The 18,811-nt window shown below is 58.6% G+C and overlaps 2 protein-coding genes across 4 annotated transcripts; both read left to right on the forward strand.

The window, feature by feature from the left end:
- The first annotated feature begins 228 nt into the window (after window positions 1-228).
- On the forward strand, window positions 229-9,421 carry RNPS1 (RNA binding protein with serine rich domain 1). 3 transcript variants are annotated; one of them, XM_032327087.1, is made up of 8 exons: window positions 229-317; window positions 3,034-3,221; window positions 3,461-3,616; window positions 4,522-4,713; window positions 4,990-5,092; window positions 5,353-5,506; window positions 7,724-7,865; window positions 8,550-9,421. In XM_032327087.1, the coding sequence occupies exons 2-8, from the start codon at window positions 3,151-3,153 to the stop codon at window positions 8,647-8,649; spliced, it is 918 nt and encodes a 305-aa protein (XP_032182978.1). In that variant the 5' UTR covers window positions 229-317; window positions 3,034-3,150; the 3' UTR covers window positions 8,650-9,421. The 3 variants fall into 3 exon arrangements, with proteins under 3 accessions (XP_032182978.1, XP_032182980.1, XP_032182979.1); XM_032327088.1 differs by lacking the exon at window positions 229-317 and adding an exon at window positions 582-688; XM_032327089.1 differs by lacking the exon at window positions 3,034-3,221.
- Window positions 9,422-10,366: 945 nt separating this feature from the next.
- ECI1 (enoyl-CoA delta isomerase 1) lies at window positions 10,367-18,467 on the forward strand. Its single transcript, XM_032327091.1, has 7 exons — window positions 10,367-10,595; window positions 10,742-10,855; window positions 13,467-13,594; window positions 15,651-15,797; window positions 16,693-16,814; window positions 16,900-17,078; window positions 18,201-18,467. Exons 1-7 carry the CDS (start codon window positions 10,544-10,546, stop codon window positions 18,365-18,367), a joined length of 909 nt encoding a protein of 302 aa, XP_032182982.1. The 5' UTR covers window positions 10,367-10,543; the 3' UTR covers window positions 18,368-18,467.
- Window positions 18,468-18,811: the final 344 nt, after the last annotated feature.

Raw genomic sequence — 18,811 nt, forward strand, 5'->3', positions numbered from 1 at the left:
GGGAGCTGTCCGCGCGGCGCGGCCCTTCGGAACGTGGCCAGCCAACCATCTGCCGGCCCCATGAAGCACGCACTCAGCCCCGGATAGCCCCAGATATGTCCCCAGCGAGGGAGGTAAATGAAGAGTCCCCGACACGGCTCGCCAGAAACGGCCCTGGCCCTTTAACGCTCCTCTCGCTCACTCCCATTGGCTAGGGCGCTTTACGTCATCGCCGCGCGCCCGACAGCGGCGCCTTCCCGCTCCCGAATCCTGACGCCAGAGCGGCGCCGGCCTTAGCGGCTGAGGACAGTGGGAGGAGGTTGCGGCGGCGGGAAGATGTAAGTTGGGGGAATCCGACCCCATCCGAGCTTCGGGGGCCGCCCGCAAAGCTCGGCGGGGCGCGTGGTTGCAGCCGGCCCGCTCCTCGGCCTCTCGGTAGGCCCGGCAGCCTGGCGGCGCGGCCGCGGCTGTGAGAAGAAAGAGTGTGGCCCGGAGCGGGCGGAGTGGGAGGCGCCGAGGCCGCGGCCCGGAAGTGGTCGGGGCCGCGGCGGGCGGAAGGGCGCCTCAGACCGTCCCCCATCTGCGGCGCGCCCGGCTAGGCCCGCGGGACTCGGAGCAGCCGGGAGCGCGGCGTCCGCCTTCGGGGCTCTGCGGCCGGCGTGGAGACCCGGGCCTGCCACGCCAGGCCCGGCGCCTGGACGGGGGAGTTGTGAGTGAACGCGGACGGGGGCGGCGGGGCGGAGGTGCTTTGTGGGGTGCGGTGGAGGACCGTGCCGTGGTCCGGGCGAGCCCCCGGGACGCGGCCGTTCTCTCCGTTCGCACGGCTGGTGCGGAAAATGTGCTCGGAAGCGGGGAAGTGCTCTGCAGGGGGGACCGGAGCGCCGCCGGCTCGACATGTAACTAACTGTTCTCTCTCTCTCCGGCTTTCGGACGCGCACCTTTCCGGAGGATGGGGGCGGTGACCGAGGCCCGGTGCGGTGACCCGAGCTTGTGCGAACAGAGCGCCTCGGTCTGTGCGGTCTAGCACGCGGCCACGCCCGGCAAAGCCCGCTCGCCCTGTGCTCCTTGACGCGTAGGGTTGGCGCATCCCGGTGGTGCTCGTGGGCGTGGGGGGCCGTGGGGCGCGGGGTGGGGCCGGGGAGTGTGTTCCGCGCGTCCGTGCCGCGCACCGGGGCCCTGCGAGCCTGTCGGCCCGCGGCGATGTCCATGCCCCACGCGGGTGTTGGAAGGGCCTGGTGCGGGGCGGGGGGTGAGTGTTTGCCCTGGTTGGCGGTGGACAAGATGACCTGGGGCCCATGGGTGGGCAGATCTTCACCGAGCGCTAGCCGCATCCCTTAGCCTCCGTGCACACCGTGGCTACTGGGACATTCGGCATGTGCTGTGGCTCCCGCTGTTCCCGGGGACAGTGCTGCAGTGGGTGAGCACTCAGGAAGTCGTGCGGGACTTGGGACACAAGGGTTCATGTGCGGGGAAAGCCTCCAGACACGGAGAAGCCTCCCTTTTTTTTTTGACACAAGCGGTAACCAGGTGCCAGGTTCGGTAACTGAGGACCCAGTGGGAGCTGCATTTGTCTCTAACGCTCAGGAGGAAGGGGGTTCAGAAGGGTTCTGTGACTTACCCCAGGTCACACAGCAGAGCTTCGAATCAGACAGGCAGGCAGAGTCCACGGATTCCTATCCTGAACTGTACTCCCTCATTGTCCCAAGGCCACTGACCTTGTCCTTCCAGTGTTGCTCAGTACCTGTGGGACCTTCCTGTTTTAAGGCAGAACATTTAAACATTAAACATTTAAACATTAAACATTCCCCCAACCCGGGGAAGAGCAGCAGAGGGGACTTTTGCTTGCTTCTGCTCTCACTAGATCGCCCAGAGCTGGCCTGCCTTCTTGAGTCACCACCTTCTTCAGCATTCTGGGCACCCTTACCCCTGGGGAAACAATCCCAGGTGCTCACTTGTCTGTGTTACGTACAGGCTGTCGAGGAAAACGAGGTAGAATTGGTCGACACAGTCTCCCAGGGTCTTCGCCTGCAGCCCAGGCAGACTGTAGGAAACCACACTGGAGATGCTGACGATCAAAGCGCCCCCCCCCCGCCCCCCCCCCCACAGGAGACAAGGCACAGAGTGGACTAGTAGTTTGTCTTGAGTCGTATTACGGAGCACATGCCGCGGTGTGGGTACTCCTTTAGACATTAAGGAGCTGTGTCCTTGGATTCCAGTGCCGCCTCACACACACTCACACATTCACACGCACACTTTATTTGGGGGTAACAGTGTAAACCTACAGAAAGGTCAAAAGAATTGCACAGTGGACCCCTGCATAGCCACCCACCAAGATCCTACAAGTCACATTTGTGCCGTTTTTGCTTTATCCTATACCAAACCACCCACCAGTATGTTTCTGTTGCATTTTGAAGGAAACAGCACACTTTGACGTATTTTTCCCATAACACTTCCATTTGCATTTCATTAGCTGAAGCTCAGCATTGGCATTGTCTGCTTTCTAACTTAACTATTTTACTGCTTTTTCAGTGTTCGTATGGGACATTTTGTCTGCTTGCATTTGAGTGTTAAATGTTTTGGTGCTGGTACCTGTCACTTTTGAAATGGGTTTTGCTTCCAGTCATCGTATATCCAGTATGTCCTACAAGGAAATAGAACAAGAGATCTGACCACACCAGTAATCCTAGCAGGAGAGCCAAGCTTTTTTCTGTTCTGCATGCAAATGTGGTGTTGCAGTATTTCTAAGGGGATCATAGAGGGCTTATCAAATTAGGAGAGAAAAACAGATAGTATGCCCCCTGTAACCTAACCGTGACAGGCACCGCCACCGCTTCCTTAAGGAAAAGACAACGAGGTGAGGTGAGGGTCTACTTGGGGGGGTGGGGGGACAGTCCCCGAGGAATTGGAAGCGGTGCCTGTATGTTCCTGGCTTTGTGGACGCTCGCTGCTCCCTGTGTTCCTCGTCATCTTCTCGTGTGCTCACCTTTTGACTGCAAAGTGGATTGTTGCCTTGCCAACTCGTTCACTCTGTAAATCCTTTTATCTTGTTATTAGGCTGCACTTTGGCGTAAATTGCAATCGATTAGGGATCGTTTCTCAAACTCGAGTTAGAAGTGAGAGTTCAGATAAGTGAGGCCACCATTGCTGCTTTGAACACCTCAGAAGGGGAGAATGGATTTATCAGGAGTGAAAAAGAAGAGCTTGCTAGGAGTCAAAGAAAATAATAAAAAGTCCAGCACTAGGTAATCCTTCTGTCAGACTTTTCTAGTGCTACTTTGGGGGTGCTTGTGACTAGGGACTCTCAGAAAGGGGAATAGTGGAAATGACTTACGTGTGACAGTGACCTGTCCTAAGCCACAGACCATTTTGCTCTGTGATCCTCTGGGATCTCGGTAACCCTTGGGATCCCCTCTTTTGGGTAGTGTTGTTTCCGGGTTTGGCCAGAGGGGTGCGCGATCTCACATTCTAACTTACCATCCAGGGCTCCTTCTCCTACCAAACGCAAAGACCGCTCTGATGAGAAGTCCAAGGATCGTGCGAAAGATAAAGGGGCCGCCAAGGAGTCCAGCGAGAAGGACCGCGGCCGGGAGAAGACTCGGAAGAGGCGCAGCGCGTCCAGTGGGAGCAGCAGCACCAGGTGGGAGCAGGCAGGGCGGGGCACCCAGCAGCCCCCCCTGCGGCTGCGCCCATTTCCTTGCCAAAGAGCCACGCAGGGCGCTCTGTGGCCTCACTGTTTACACAGAAAACACTTCGAGCTTGTTAATCAAGGCCCAAATTACGCCAGACCAGTTTGGGTCTGCCCCTGTTGTCTGTGGAAAGTGGTGCACGTTAAAGAAGGGGACATTTTGGTTATTTGTTTCTCTCAAGTACTTTTTCTTTTTTTTTTTTTTTTTTTTTTTTTTTCCTCAAGTACTTTTTCATTCACACTCATGAGTGGATTACCTTAGCCTAAAGCTTATTTTTATTTCCGTTGAAAACCAGCCCCGGGCGCCTGGGTGGCTCAGTGGGTTAAAGCCTCTGCCTTGGGCTTGGGTCATAATCTCAGGGTCCTGGGATGGAGCCGCGCATCGGGCTCTCTGCTCAGCGGGGAGCCTGCTTCCCTTCCTCCCTCTCTCTGCCTGCCTTTCTGTCTACTTGTGACCTCTGTCAAATAACTAAATAAAATGTTTTTTTAAAAAAAGAAGAAAAAAAAAAAGAAAAGCAGCCGGAATCCCTTGGCAGCCCTCTTCGAGGCTGGCTTGGCGCTTCCCACCTGCCAAGCTTTATCCGTACTTCCCAGTAGGCACGGCTTCTGTATCGTTAGGAAGTCACTCCTTCCTTTCCTGTGTGAATGCTATGTGAATGCTGTTTCCTGTCCCCACCTAGAGTTTTGGCCGGGGTTGAGGGGGGAGATACCATCGCCTCTCCCTGAGGAGGGAGACATTGAGGCTTGAAAATAGGAGGACAGGCTCTTTTTAGAAGCCTGAGCGCGTGCAGGCTCGTCCCGTGGGGAAAAGCGCTGCCGTCCCCTGTTGCCCACAACACCTGCGTCTCACTCATCAGGTCCCGGTCCAGCTCTACCTCCAGCTCGGGCTCCAGCACCAGCACGGGCTCCAGTAGCGGTTCAAGCTCTTCTTCCGCGTCGAGCCGCTCAGGAAGTTCCAGCACATCCCGCAGCTCCAGCTCCAGCAGCTCCTCTGGCTCGCCGAGCCCTTCTCGGCGCAGGCACGACAACAGGAGGCGTTCCCGCTCCAAGTAAGCTCCCTGGGGAGTGCCTCGGTTTGGGGGGGATTGCTCCCAAATTTGTAATTATCTGGGAACTTACTTGAGTTTACAAACAGAGGGTTATCATGTTACAGTTGCTTTAAAAGCAGACCTCGAGAGGAGGCTTCCTGAAGCAGATGTAACTTGAATGTGCATGAACCGGTAGAGAAAGCTTCCATGTAAAAAACTCACCTTGGCAGTTAGCAGCCCCACTAACAAAAATTTTGACTTGACAAATCGTTGCTGGTATTTTGTTTTTTCAATCAGATCCAAACCACCCAAGAGAGATGAGAAGGAAAGGAAAAGGCGGAGTCCTTCCCCTAAGCCCACCAAAGTGCACATCGGGAGGCTCACCAGGAATGTGACCAAGGTGAGTGAGGGTCCTGGTTCCACCCAGCAGACAGTAGGGCGTGTCTCTTCTGTAGATACGTTAAATGGAAAGCTAGAGAAGCAGGCCTCAGCCACAGGTGAACTGAGAACAGAGGCTCTCAGAGGACTGGCGGGATGTGGCGCGTAGAGCGGAGCAGTAACTCCTTCAGCGTAGGTACCCAGGCGTAGTCGTCGTATGGGGACTTCTCAGCTCCCACGGGGCAGTTGTGGGTGTGCCTCAGTGACCCTTCTTTCCTCTAGGACCACATCATGGAAATATTCTCCACCTATGGGAAAATTAAAATGATCGACATGCCTGTAGAAAGGATGCACCCCCACCTGTCGAAAGGCTACGCGTACGTGGAGTTCGAGAACCCCGATGAAGCCGAGAAGGCACTGAAGCACATGGATGGAGGTGGGTGACCCTGCCGGCCCCCCGCCGGCTCCTGTCTCTGCTCCCTGTGCGGCCACATGCAGGGACCTTAGGGCTGGTTTGCTGCCTGGAGGCACATTGCAGTCTCCCTGGAGCTCTCTCGGGTTCGGTTCTTAACCAGGGGGTGTGTGTTTACTGAAAACAATTTTAATGGGACATTGTTCTTGGAAAAAGATCAGCAGATATGAATACATTAGCATTTTGAGAGTTTTCCAGTCTGTGAAAGCGAAAGGATGAAATGAAGGGTTTTTTTGTTTTGTTTTGTTTTTAATAAAGACTGCATTATGAGTCAGTAATGAAGCATTTGGCTTTTTATACGGGAGTGTTTCCTTCCATTTTCTTGGAGAGTCGTTTTCTATTGTACCAACATTTCAGCATTTTTAGGATTACTTTGTTGGATCCACACATTTTACCCGTTTCCTTAAAGCTTGTATCTTAACTGTTGCTGACACTTGTAGCTGTTCTGTAGGGTGCAGCATGGTTGTAACCTCACTTGAGCACCATTGAGTAGTTTCGGACGGCCACTTGTTTCGTCTTCAAGTCAGTGTTTTAAGGAGCTTGGAACTTGTCTCTGCCCCAGCTTGGTGCTGTTGTAATCTGGACAACCAGGGCCAAGAGCCAGGACTGCCTGGAGCACGCTGTGGGCTGCCAGGCCACCTAGGGAGGAGGGTCTGAGCACCCCAGAACCGTGGCGGCCCCGTCACACATGCAGAAGAGCAAGCGCAGTGGTTTGATAGGTGGCCGCCCTCGAGCCTTGGTAGAGGTGATGTTAGGACACTTTACTTCCACTAAGCTAACTCTCTTTTCACTCGACTTAAATACACTGTCGCCCCCCAGGCTCCACACAGCAGTTCTTGACTTTGTGAATCACACCTTCGTTTTGGAGATCTTCAGTCACACATCTTTCAGAGTTGGAGCACTTGCTAAAAACCCAAGGACGCCAGCCACATCCAGGGTGTGCATGGCTGTACATATTCCACATATTTTAAGCCTCTGGTAGGCCTCAAGTATATGTCCACAGATGTGCTGCGCACCATGAGTGGGGGCATTGGCCAGATCGGTCCTCACTGCTGGGTGGTCAGTGCCTGTGAAGTTCCTGATTTGGGCTGGCTTTGGCAGTGGACCAGGGCGCTGCCCCCCCCCCATGGGGGGGTGTTAGGCTGCATTTAGTTAAGTCTTTTGACTGTGTTCTGAACACGGGTTCACATGCCTAAGTTATTCCCTCAATACCTTTGCTATCTCCTTAACAGTAGGAATTGAGAAGATAAAAGAACTCTCCACCCTTTAGAGGCACACGGGCCTGTGCTCGGTGCCCTGAGCAGTCCCTGGACTGGGGTCAGCATGCGTCCTCCCTGGGGTTCCTAGGTCTGCCCTTGTCTTTCTTCGTTCTTTCTTTTTCTGAGGCCCCAAAGATTCTCCGGCTTCTGTCCTCACTATTCTCCTTCAGTTGCATTCACACGCCTCGTTTTTTGGTCTGAGGCACTTTTTCCAAACCCTTAAGACAGACTTGACAGCTGAACCCTGTTTTATTTTGTTTCCGCACCCCCAGAAGTCTTTTCTTCCTCCTGAGCTATGGTGCATTCATAGCTCGTCCAGAATGTGGGTGCCACTCATCCCTGCCCCCGCCTCCACCGCCAAGCTCTTGTGGTGTGGTGGCCTAGTTACGGTGCCCTCGTGGGGGCCTAGCACGCTGAGGCCACCTTCTGGTCTCCTGGGAGGTACCAGGTGAGGGGGCTTTTACAGCACAAGAGAGGACCAGGCTACCTAATTGGAGGCCACCTCTTCAGGGGCACTCTTTTTTGAGTTCTTAAGCATCACCCCCAATCTCAGTCCTGCGGAGCCCCCAGAATGTCCCCACTCCCCTTGCTGGTCCCCTTCCATTGTTCTGGAGGATTAAGTTCAGGGTCAGGGCACAGTCCTCTCCTCATTGGATGGATTCAGGTGTTCCCTTAGGTGCTGCTTCCTCTTGGAGGTGGTTGTGCATCAGGTGCCCCAGGCATCCAGGTGGAGTTCCCAGTGAGGGTCCGTGCTCCCCTGCAGATTTCCTGATGAAACCTCCAATAGTAGTAACTGTCATATTTCTGTGATGAGTTTCGTTCCCCTGTCCTTGCTTACCACACCAGGCCTACAGCTGGCACGGGCTGGCCTAGGCTCTAGGGGCTTGTCAGATACTGTGTGACTTGATCCCTTTTTCAACAGGACAAATAGATGGCCAGGAGATCACTGCCACCGCTGTGCTGGCCCCCTGGCCTAGGCCACCCCCCCGGCGATTCAGCCCTCCTAGGAGAATGCTGCCACCACCTCCCATGTGGCGTCGGTCACCCCCACGGATGAGAAGAAGGTGGGTCGGTTTGGAGTCCTACAGGGCATTGCTTGGGGCTGGTGTAGACTTGTACATTTTCAAACACTGTGGTGGTGAGGTAGACCTCACTCAGCCCTGCCCACCCCCATGCTCCATGCGGGGCTCATGCTGTCTGTCCCAGCAGGGTAAGGGGGAGCAGGGCTGCTGCTGGAGGGAGGAGGGGCAGGCCCAAGGTACAGCCATGCACGTCGCACCAGTAGGCCCTGGAGCGCAGTTCCTCTTCCCCTCCCTAGCTAAGAAGACAGGAAGGGTAGGGTGCGCGGCTGGCTCAGTCGGAGAAGCGTGGGACGCTTGGTTTTGGGGTTGCGGGTTCAAGCCCCATATTTGGTATAGAAATTACTTAAATAAGCAAACATTAAAACACACACACAGGAAGGGTCAGGAGAGGGGGTTGAGTCTGCATCCTTGGCAGAGGCTAGAGGCTGGCCTTCCTCTGCTGGAGGCATTGAGCTGCTAGCCCTTTCCGTGGTCCTCAGGAAAGGGGTCTCCACAGCACACACCCTGTTCCTTCTGGCTCAGTGTCGGTGCCATCAAGAGAGCCATTCTGACTCTCAGAATGGAAATGTGAAACCTTACAGGATGGTTTCTTCAAGAAGCCAGCTTTGCCCCTGCTGTCCGGGACATCGGCCTCCGTGTCTCATGTGGTCTTTCCTCTTCCCACAGGTCCCGCTCCCCGAGGCGCAGGTCCCCAGTGCGCCGGCGATCTCGCTCCCCCGGCCGCCGCCGCCACAGGAGCCGCTCCAGCTCCAACTCTTCCCGATAAGCAGGGCTCCCGGAGCTCTGCGCCCTGTGACTTCGATCCCATCCACTTGTTTTGTCCCTTCTCTAGCCAGAGGAGGGTTGGTAGGAAAGAAATTCCTCACTCAGGGCAGGCTTCGAAGGCAGCAGCTGAGACGTCTCCTCTGACGCAGACTCCCAGGGGAGTGTTGGCGGTTCGGGTCGTGCCTGTAAGAATGCCCTCCAGTTTCTGGCTAGGAAGCTCCCCCGTTTCCAATTCCTAAGAGAGTCCCTCTGGTGGCCAAGCCAGCAGGGACAAAGCAGGGCTGCAGGTGGTAGGGTGGCTCCAGCCTGGACATGGGGCACCTGTTTCATTTCCACAAATGCCTGGAGGCTGGGCTGGGGGCCTGGTCCTGCCCTCGCGTGGTGGTCTGCAGGCTTGCTCGGGACAGGCCGCACTTGGGTGCAGCTGCTGCTCCTGCTCCCCTGCTCAGGTCCTCGTCCGACACCTAGGGTCCACCAGCCCATGTTAGTTCCCGGAGATGCTTCTGTGTCCACGTGTACTCACACGCACACCGCCACACCCCTTCATCTCTCTCTGTCATCACAGACCCTCCCCCTGCCGCAGCTCTTAACGGTGGTCTTGCGGGTTACGTTGGCAACATGTACATTACCTTTTTTGGCTTTTATTGTACAGTCAGTACTATAAATTTGTTGTTTCGAGTTTTGTAACTTGTAGCATTTTAGGCGCTGTTGTGTTTGTACTTTGTTGTGTAGAGTGAAGGGATTGTGTTGAATAAACAGGATTAGAGTACAGAGGAGTCCTGGCTTCACCACCTCTTTCATCCATGGCTGCAGAGACAGCTTCAGCTGCGAGGCAAGTGACAACACAGGACTATGTTCTAGTTTGTTTCCAGAGTCACACCTCCAGGCGGGACTGGCCAGCTGTGTGGGGTGCCGGGCCACTGCTGCAGGAGACACGGAGCACCAGAGTTCATCGCCTGTGTGCTCCCAGGAGCTCTGAGCCCTGCCGGAACGGACACGCAGACGGTGGTGTGCTGCCACTCCACCACGCATCTGTTATTTCAAGGAAAATGTGGAAACGCATCAGATGTTAAAAACTAAAGTCTCAGTCACTCTGCACACTGGATGGTCGGAGCAAGGCTGTGCCCTGTGAGGTAGCACACAGGCCGCCTGCTCCTCCTAGCTCATCCTGCCACCAGGCCAGGGGCCACCTGTGTTTCTTGGGACCCTGCCAGGGTCTCCTTGCAGGACGGAGTGAAGAAACACCATGTTCCCTTTGCTTTCCTGTGGCGGAGGGGGCACTGCAGTCCTGCCAGGAGTGTGTGGGCACCTGCTGCCCAGCTGTGGAAGAGGGAGGTGGATGGGCTGCTCTTAGTCCCCCACACCTGCCTCGGCCACCAGCTTGATTACTGTGTCCCCCCCCCCCCCCCAAGTACATGAGGCAGCCCCTGGAAGCCCCACGTCTTCGTGCCCCGACAACAGCCTCGGTGTCCTCTGGTTGCCTTTGCTGCTCAGTAGCTGGGACTTTCCCAAAGTCCCTTGTCACTGCCTAAGCTCACAAACCTCTCAGGACTCCGTGCGTCCAGCTGCGGTCTCAGCAGTGCTGCCCCATGGACTTGATCTTAGCCTGGACAGCCCAGGAAGCGAGCTCACTTCCCGATGTGCCACTGAGGCGCAGCACCGTGTCCACGGTGGGTGTGGGGAGTAGCCTGGCCCACACCCGCTTCCTGACCATGGGCTCAGAGGAGCGTTGCGACCTTGAAATCCTGGGAGCCAAGTGAGGCGGTTGCGACCTTGACATCCTGAGAGCCAAGTGGGGCGGGGCTGCGGGCGCAGGGCCCCTGGGAGGGGCGGGCCGCAAGGGCGGGGCTAGGCGTGGACCCGGGCGGGCTGCGACCCCAACCTGGCCGGTCAAGATGGCGCTGGCGGTGGGAATGCGCGTCCTGACGCGTTCCCTGCTGCGACCCTGTGCGTGACTTAGGGGGGCGGCCGCGGGGGGGCGGGTCGGTGGGCGGGGGAGAGGCTCGGGGACAGGGAGGAGGCCCGGGGTTCGGGGGTGCGGGGTCGCGGCCAGAGGGCGGCGAGGCTAACGGGCCTCACGCTGTCGTTCGCAGGGGTCCGGGGCCCCGGGGCGACCCCGGGGCGGACTGGGCCGGTGGCCGGCGGCGGGGACTGCGTGCGGTGCTTCGGGAGCCCGCGGGTGCTGGTGGAGCCTGACCCGGCGGCAGGTAAGCGCGCCCGGGACCGCAGGTCCGGCCCAGCGCGGCGCTGCCTCCACGCGGCTTCCCGGGCTCCCGGGGGCCTCTGGACGCCCACGGGCCGCGATACAGCGCAGTGCTGAGCACATTTCTTTTGCATTCGGATCTTGAGGGACCTCCGTGTAGGTGGTTTACGTGCGGCCTCCCCCCGTTTTTGTCCATTACTAGTTAGGGCGTGTGCACGGGCGGGGGGCGCCAATCCCAAGCCGACTCCCCGCTGAGCGTGACCCCGGGACGCGTGAGCTGAGCGGAAGCTAGAGTTTTGCGCTCCCCGGAGTGAGCACCCCCCCCAAGTCACTGTGAAGTTTAAAAGGCTTGGGCTTGTGAAGTTTGACGGTTGTGTCCCTTTATCTAAACTATTTAATTGGAAACTGGAGGGCGCCTGGGTGGCCCAGCCGGTTCAGCATCTGCCTTCGGCTCTGCTGGTGATCCCAGTGCCCCAGGTAAACCTCTGGGCTCCTCGGGGAGCCTGCTTCTCTCCCTCTGCTCCCCCCCCAGCTCATGCTCCCTCTCTCTGTGTCAAATAAGATCTAAAAAAAGAAAAGAATTGAAAGTATTTTGGAATAAAATATTTTAGTGTTTCTTCCTTAACCCTCACCATGGCACAGAGCCTAACAGCCGTTTTACTAAAGAAAGCCAGCAGCCACATTGCAGTCCCTGCTCACTCACCCCTGGCTCCCATCAGAGCAGCTCTTAAACCTGCAGCAGGGACAGAGAAGGTAGAAAAAGCACTGTTCAGAGAGAAATAGGTTTCCTTTAAGTAAGAAGGCTCCCACGCTGGGGCATGAAAGGCCTGTCTTCGGAGATGGGCACAGTTAGGGCGCACTGGCCCGGCTTAAGGCCTCAGCCTTTTGACAGAGGCCTGGTGCTGGGGGCTCGGGCGGCCTCCAATTGCAGCCTCAGCCCCCCTCCCTGCCCCGGCTCAGGGTTGGGGCTGCTTACCCTGGGACAGCCAGGTTCACCCAAAGTCCTCTTCCTTAACGCATGTTCACCTTTGGCCTATTTACCTTTCTTCAGTGGCCTCAAATCTGCTAGAGCAGGCCCTGTGGAAACCCAGTCACCCTCAGGTTGCCCCAGAGGCCCTGGTGGCTAAGTGTCCAACTCTGGATTTCAGCACCGGCCCTGATCTCTGACTCTGACTCCACACTGGGCTCCATGCTGGGCACGGAGTCTGGACCCCAGACGCAGGAGGAAGGAGAGGGCAAGGGGACCAGACGCTCTAGTGGGGAAGGGTCTCGAGCCAAGCTCTGTCCACAGTGTTGCTGTGAGTCTTATCCACACACCTGGCAGGAGGACGTAGCTGTAACCATGGGGACAGCAGTGTGTGGGGCAGTGGGTGAGGGGGGAGCCTGGGTGCCGGGCCCGGAGGTCATGAGGGCCGTGACTGCCACAGGTGTCTGCAATTCACTCCCTGGATGGGAGCTTTGAGGCACAGTCAGTCTGGCCGCACTCAGCCAAGGAACTTGTTGGAAGCAGACCCAGTGTTCCGGGCCCTCCTCCTCTGCTTTTCAGTTTGTCTTGTCCAGGGAGGCACAGAGAAGTCAGATTTGTCTTCTCCAGACGCTATAAATGCGCACACCTCCCCACCCCCTCATCTCCCCACCGCCGCCCACACTCCTACACTCTCCAGGAAGAAAAAACCCAGTGAGCCTCAGAAACTGCTCTGAGCCCAGTTCAGAAACTTGCTTCTGGGCACGCCCATTGCTGCTTCTGTGCACACGGGTGTGCCACCACCCGGTTAGTCAGTACTCCTCCTCGTCAGAGGCCTCCAGGGAGCCCATTTGCCTCCAGGACTTAGTCGTCAGTCTGGAGTAAACGGTGGCGTTTCTGCAGCCCTTGGGGTCTGTCGTCAGGCAGGCAGTGAGCTCACAGGGGCCCGGCCAGCAGAGCCAGCAGCCGTTGGCGGACGAGTGAGTGCACCGGGGACAGCTCCACATCCGGCCACCCGTGTTTGTGGCCTCTGTCCGTAAACAGGCGTGAATGAGAGCACCCTGAGGGAGGTCCTCCTTGCACACCTGGTCTGAGAGTTTGCTCACTCACCACCCTCCCTCCAAGAAACTCCAGCCGTTTGCTCCTCCCGGGGATGGAGCACGCACCTGGGAGGAAAGGATGAGCAGAGCTTGGTGCACAAACATTCGCAGCAGCGTGGTTCCCAAGAGCCAAAAGGCGGAACCCCAGCCCATGCGTGGATGCACAGTGTGGGGTCCCCACGCTGCGGCTCGGGTCAGCCTTGAGAGCACAGTGCTCTGGGAACGCAGCCATATGGAAGAGCTCACAGATTGGACGCTTCCCTTCCTAGGAGATGGCCAGGATAGATGAGTCCGTAGGCACAGAAACCATCGGCTGCAAGGAGCCGGGGGCGGGGGGGTGGGGGTCGGTGACCATTGATGGGCACAGTGTCCTCTCTTCTGGATAGACCCACTCTACAACTAGATGGTGGTGGTCGTGCGGCACTGCGGGTCGCTAACGACCCAAGTGGTCCACTTTTAAAGGGTGAATTTCTGTTGGGTGGATCTGGCTGTGGCCAGGCCGAGGGTGCAGGCTGAATGGGTGTGCTCTTCCCTCTTCGCATTCACACTAGGGTTCGCTGTGATGAAGATGAGGAACCCACCCGTGAACAGCCTCAGCCTGGAGTTCCTGACCGAGATGCTCATCAGCCTGGAGAAGCTGGAGAGCGACAAGGCCTTCCACGCCATCATCATCACTTCGGTGGGTTCTCGTTAGCTGCCCAAGTTCGGGCTCCAAGCTTGGGCGCCGGCTGCTCAGCACGTGCGTGTCCCCCAGTAGAAGGGCCTCCCTGTCACAGAGCCCCAGGAGGAGGTCTCAGCTCGGCCGTTGTGAAAGGCAGGTGGTCCCAGCTTCTGCCGCCAAGGCTGGGAGCGTCCTCGGGCATGCACCTGCTTCCCTTAGACCCTGGGGTTGTGCCGGGTATGGCCCGGAGCGGTCACCTCGCTGAATGGGTGGGGCTCGTGCGGCCTGATGTGCACGGCCACTGGGAGCCAGGAGCCAGGGTTTGCCGAGCCTCGGCCTGCAGAGGCGAGGGCTCCTCTGTGCTGGTTCACCGCGGGGGTGCCTGGGACAGCTGCGGCAGACCCGCCTGGACACGTTGCACATGCCTGGGAATGTTGTGCTCCAGATGATTTCTGGAAATATTCCACTTAGGGTGTAGTTTGAGAGCGTGCTGCTTTCTCTCTCGTGCCCTGAGGCCGAGAGTGCCGCAGAGACAGGCGTCCATCCCTCTGCTTCCCCGGCTTCGCGGTGGTGCCAAGCTAGTGGGCGTGGGGAACGGCACTGGCCTGCGTCCCTTGGAGCCTACGTGCTCTGCCCGCAGATGGGTCAGTTGTGCTCTAGGCTGTGTGTCCGCCGAGTCCTGAGCAGGGTCCTGTCCCGTGGGCCCGCAACAGGCGGTGGCCTGCGACAGGCCTGCTGCTGCGGGGTTATGGGGACATGGAACTGCGGGCCGCAGGCTTGGGTGCACAGTCCCAGTGGAGCATTCTCTCCTAGGGCTCCCTCTTTGCTTCCTCCAGCTGCTGGGGGGTCCCAGGGCTCCTGTCCTCCGGCCTCTCCTGCCATGTGTCTCTCTGTCCAAATGTCCCTCCCCTTAGAAGGACCTCTGCTCTCCTGTGATTGCCTGTTGATCACAGCGGCCAAGACCCTGTTTCCAAGGACAGTCACATTCATAGGTCCTGGGGGTAAAGGCGGGTCTGTGTCTTTTTCCAAGGCACGGTTGGGCCCACCGGAGACCGTTGGCGGAGTCTCCGAAATCTCACCATCCTGGTCATGGTGCAGAGCACGTCCCCCGCTAGGACGACGGTGCCTTGTGTCGCGGCCGCAGCGGCACTCTTCACCTTTACTTTCCCCAAGCGCAGGGATGTGGGCCGGCTTCAATGGGGCTAGGCCGTGCCAGGGATGCCAGGCTACGACGGGGACCTCAGGACCCAGTGCAGGGACGTCCGCAAGAGGCAGTCACAAGGCTGTGTGGCCTTGCCAGGCCACGGCGAAACATGGGCCGCGGACCCGAGAGGGTGGCTTCCAGGGGCGGCGCAGGGGCTGCAAGGAATCGCATCCAGCACCCTGCACGCAGCCTGCTCCTGTCGCTTGGCACGAGGATGCAGGGACGGTGCCTGTGACTCTCCCGTACTCCACCTGTCCCCCGACTCTATGGAGACAGACACGTGGCTGTCGGCCTGTTCATGGAGCAGGGACAGGGCATGTCGGCCCCTAGACCCCCCAGCTCCAGCCACGGGAGCGTCCCGTTCTTGTTTGCTCAGGGACATTGTGACTGCACTTGGGGGAGCCCCACAAGTGCGCTTTTCTCGGGATGACTGCTCAGTCACCGTACTCCTCCCCCTCCCCCTTTCTGGGCCAGCAGGTCTTTGCTGCAGGGCCACCGTCCCCTATCCCAGCTACGTCTGCTGGTGTGTATTTGCTTTCCTCCCTCCCCTGGGGGCTTTGTCACGGCCCAGTGGCAGCTGCACAGCATTTGTCTCATGTGTGACAGCCCAGGGCAGAGGTCTGCCTTCCTGGTTCATCGTCCCTTTCCTCCCTTGCTGTGTTGTCACAGCAGCCCCTCCCAGCCTGCCCTGCCATCTGTAGCTGGCTTGACCTTGGGGAGCCATCACAACATGGGCCCCGAGGCCCCAGCTTGCCACCCCCGGGGAACACGACCTTAGCCCCACTGCCTCTGGAGCGCCTGTTGGGCCCTGGGGACCTGCTGCAGGCAGGGGATGGACTCTGACAGGGCCCCTGGCTTTCTCGCCCCCAGGACTGCCCCGGCATCTTCTCCGCCGGCCTGGACCTGACGGAGATGTGCGGGAGGGACCCCACACACTACGCCGAGTACTGGAAGGCCGTGCAGGAGCTGTGGCTACGGTTCTACCTGTCCCACCTGGTGGTGATCTCGGCTATCAACGTGAGTGTCCCCGCGCCCCAGCCACCTTGCTCACTAACCAGGGGCCAGGGGAGCCCCGCCGAGGCGCACAGGTCAGCATGACCAGGTGACAAGGGCAGGGGCACAAGGACGGGATCAGATTCATCTTTGGAAACACGGCTTTGACCTGGCCTGTGAAGGCAGGGGCTGCTCAGGCTCAGGAAGCCGCGTGCCTGACAACGTGGGGGTCCAGTTAGGTGCAGAAGGGTCTGTGCCAACAAACGGGAAGGTGGGCAAGCTGGAGACTCCACAGGGTGCAACGGACAGCAGCTTGCTGTCTCTGAGGCCGTGGGGTGCATGAGATGAGGGTGCATGAGTCTGGGGTTCCTGGGATGTCCTGCTGTGGATGGAGATGGGTCCTATGTGGTGGGACATGTCATGGCCACTTTAGTTAAGTACTTGTCAGTGTTTTAGCATCCCGGCAAAAGCCGGGAAAAAAGGGCGCCTGGGTGGCTCAGTGGGTTAAGCCTCTGCCTTCAGCTCGGTCATGATCCCAGGGTCCTTGGATCAAGCCCCGCATCGGGCTCTCTGCTCAGTGGGGAGCCTGCTTCCCCCTCTCTCTGCCTGCCTCTCTGCTTACTTGTGATTTCTGTCAAATAGATAAATAAAATCTTAAAAAAAAAAAAAGCTGAAAATAAAGGCGGTTTGCAACCCTGATGGGAGGGTTCTGGGCAGAGTAATTCTCTGGCCCCAAGAGCCGCTGGCCAAGCCCGAGGGCCCGTCGTGCCCGCCCAGCCCAGCCGTTCTGGACATAGCACTGTGGGCTGGGGGTCTGGGGCGGGGGGTGGATCTTCCCTGGGACCTGCCTCTCTGGGATACCCCCACACCCCGCAATGGGGACAGCACGCACAGCCAGGTGGCATCTCTTCCCCCACAGGGAGTCAGCCCCGCTGGGGGCTGCCTGTTGGCCCTCTCCTCGGACTACCGGGTCCTGGCTGACAACCCCAAGTATGCCATAGGCCTGAACGAGACTCTGCTGGGCATCGTCGCCCCCTTCTGGTAAGGCTGGGGGCTGCGCCCACACTCCCCTGGCACAGGGCCAAGCTGGTCCCCCTGGGAGTCCCAGCGAGCTGATGTGTTGCAGGTTCAAAGACACGCTGGTGAACACCGTCGGGCACCGCGTCGCGGAGCGCGCCCTGCAGCTGGGCCTGCTCTTCCCACCCGCGGAGGCACTCCGGGTGGGCGTGGTAGACCAGGTTGTGCCCGAAGACCAGGTGCAGAGCGCCGCGCGGTCAGTGCTGGCCCAGTGGCTGGCCATCCCGGGTGAGGAGCTCAGGGAGGGGCCGGTTCGGGCAGGCGGGCAAAGCCAGCAGCCCCACAGCCTGGGGCTCCTGGTGAGAGCAGGGGCTTCTGCTGGAAGGGGGTCGTGTGCACGTCAGATGCGTGCGTCTGTGATGTAGACCGACTTAGTCCTGCGGCCACCGCATCCAATCAGCACACAGCGGACAACGCTGGGGAGTGGGGAGGCGCGTAGAACCCCACGGTGCATTCCCTCCAAGTCTGCAGGCCAGGAGTCTAAAATCCAGGTTTGGGCCGGCGGTAGGGCTAAAGGGAAGGCTCCTTCCCGCCACATCCAGACTCTGGCGGCTCCAGACACTCCTCGGCCTGTCGCTGCGTTGCGCCAGTCGCTTTCCCTCCACGTGGCCTCCCCCGCGTGTCTGTGTCTCCAGTCTCCCCTCTTCCCTTCTCTGGTCAGGACACTTGCTGGATGTGGGGCCCACCCTGAGTCCAAGGTGATCCCACCCTGACTTCATCCACAGAAACCCTTTTCCAAATAAGGTCCCGTGCACAAACTCTAGGCCGCTGGTTAGGTTCACCCTTCAACCTGCTGCACAGGCTGTCGGAGACGGGCCGCGTGTCTGTCGGTAGGAATCGGGCTGGTTATATCCGCTCTGATGGAGACCAGGGGTGAGATGGCTGGCCCTGTGGGTCACTCGGTCACAGCCACACCATGATGCTGGAGCCCAAGGGCATGCAAAGAGTTTGTGACCCAGCAAGCGCCTCTGTTTGCAATGAAACAGGCCACTGATGCTTAAAGTGCGTATCATTTTCACGTGCCACAAAACGTCCTTTTTTCAATTCCAAAACAATGTAAAAACCATTCTTAGCTCCCTGTGGGGGGCCAGCCTCGCTGACCCAACTGTGTGGAAAATGAGTACTTAGTGATGTGGAAGGTACCCCTGTGTTACCAGGGGGTGAGCACAACGGGGTAAGCAGCGGTTTCGCAGGGTCACCGCCTGTGCTTCTGACGGGGAGGTGGGGAGCGGCTGGTGCTCGCCTTGTGTTAGTTGACAGAGCCTCCGCTGGGTGCTCTGAGAAAGGGGAGTGGCGCGGCGTTGGGGGCGGGGGGGGGGGGGTGCCTTCACACTCCGGCCCTTTTCCCAGGCCACGCCCGGCAGCTGACCAAGACCCTAATGCGCAAGCCCACAGCCGACCGCCTGCTCAAGGAGCGTGATGCAGACATCCAGAACTTCGTCCGCTTCATCTCCAGAGACGCCATCCAGAAGGCCCTGTGCGCCTACTTAGAGAAGCTCAAACAGAAGAAAAGCTAAGGGCAGGGCTGCCTCCATGGGGCTTGTGGCCGGATGCGCCCCCCCCAGGGCCCTCAGATTCCGAGCGGTTTTAAACAAGCTGTTTTCCAGTGTAAACGTACTGCCGGCTTCGTTTGCTGATCATCTCAGTAGGCCCTGTTCCCTGTAGCCGGTGTCCCAAGGGTCACTGCCCCCCACAAGCACCTTTTCCACCTGGCAGGTAGGCAGGGCCTCAGTGGGAATCCTGAACCGGCAGGCCGGGCCATTCTGGACCTCAGTGACAGTCACCGCTGAGCGTCCCCTTTACCAGAGCAGAAGTGGAGCGAAGTCCTTGCATGATCCCATCCCTGGCTACCCAAATGCCTGACTGCTGGGGGTGCACCCCTAGGCTGGTGACCCATAGAGGGCCCCCCAGAGGAAAGCCCTTTGGCCGCCACATCTGCCCATTGAGATTGAGGGAGCACA

This window comes from Mustela erminea, chromosome 20 (assembly GCF_009829155.1).
Source record: "Mustela erminea isolate mMusErm1 chromosome 20, mMusErm1.Pri, whole genome shotgun sequence".
In the NCBI taxonomy this organism is placed as follows: Eukaryota; Metazoa; Chordata; class Mammalia; order Carnivora; family Mustelidae; genus Mustela; species Mustela erminea.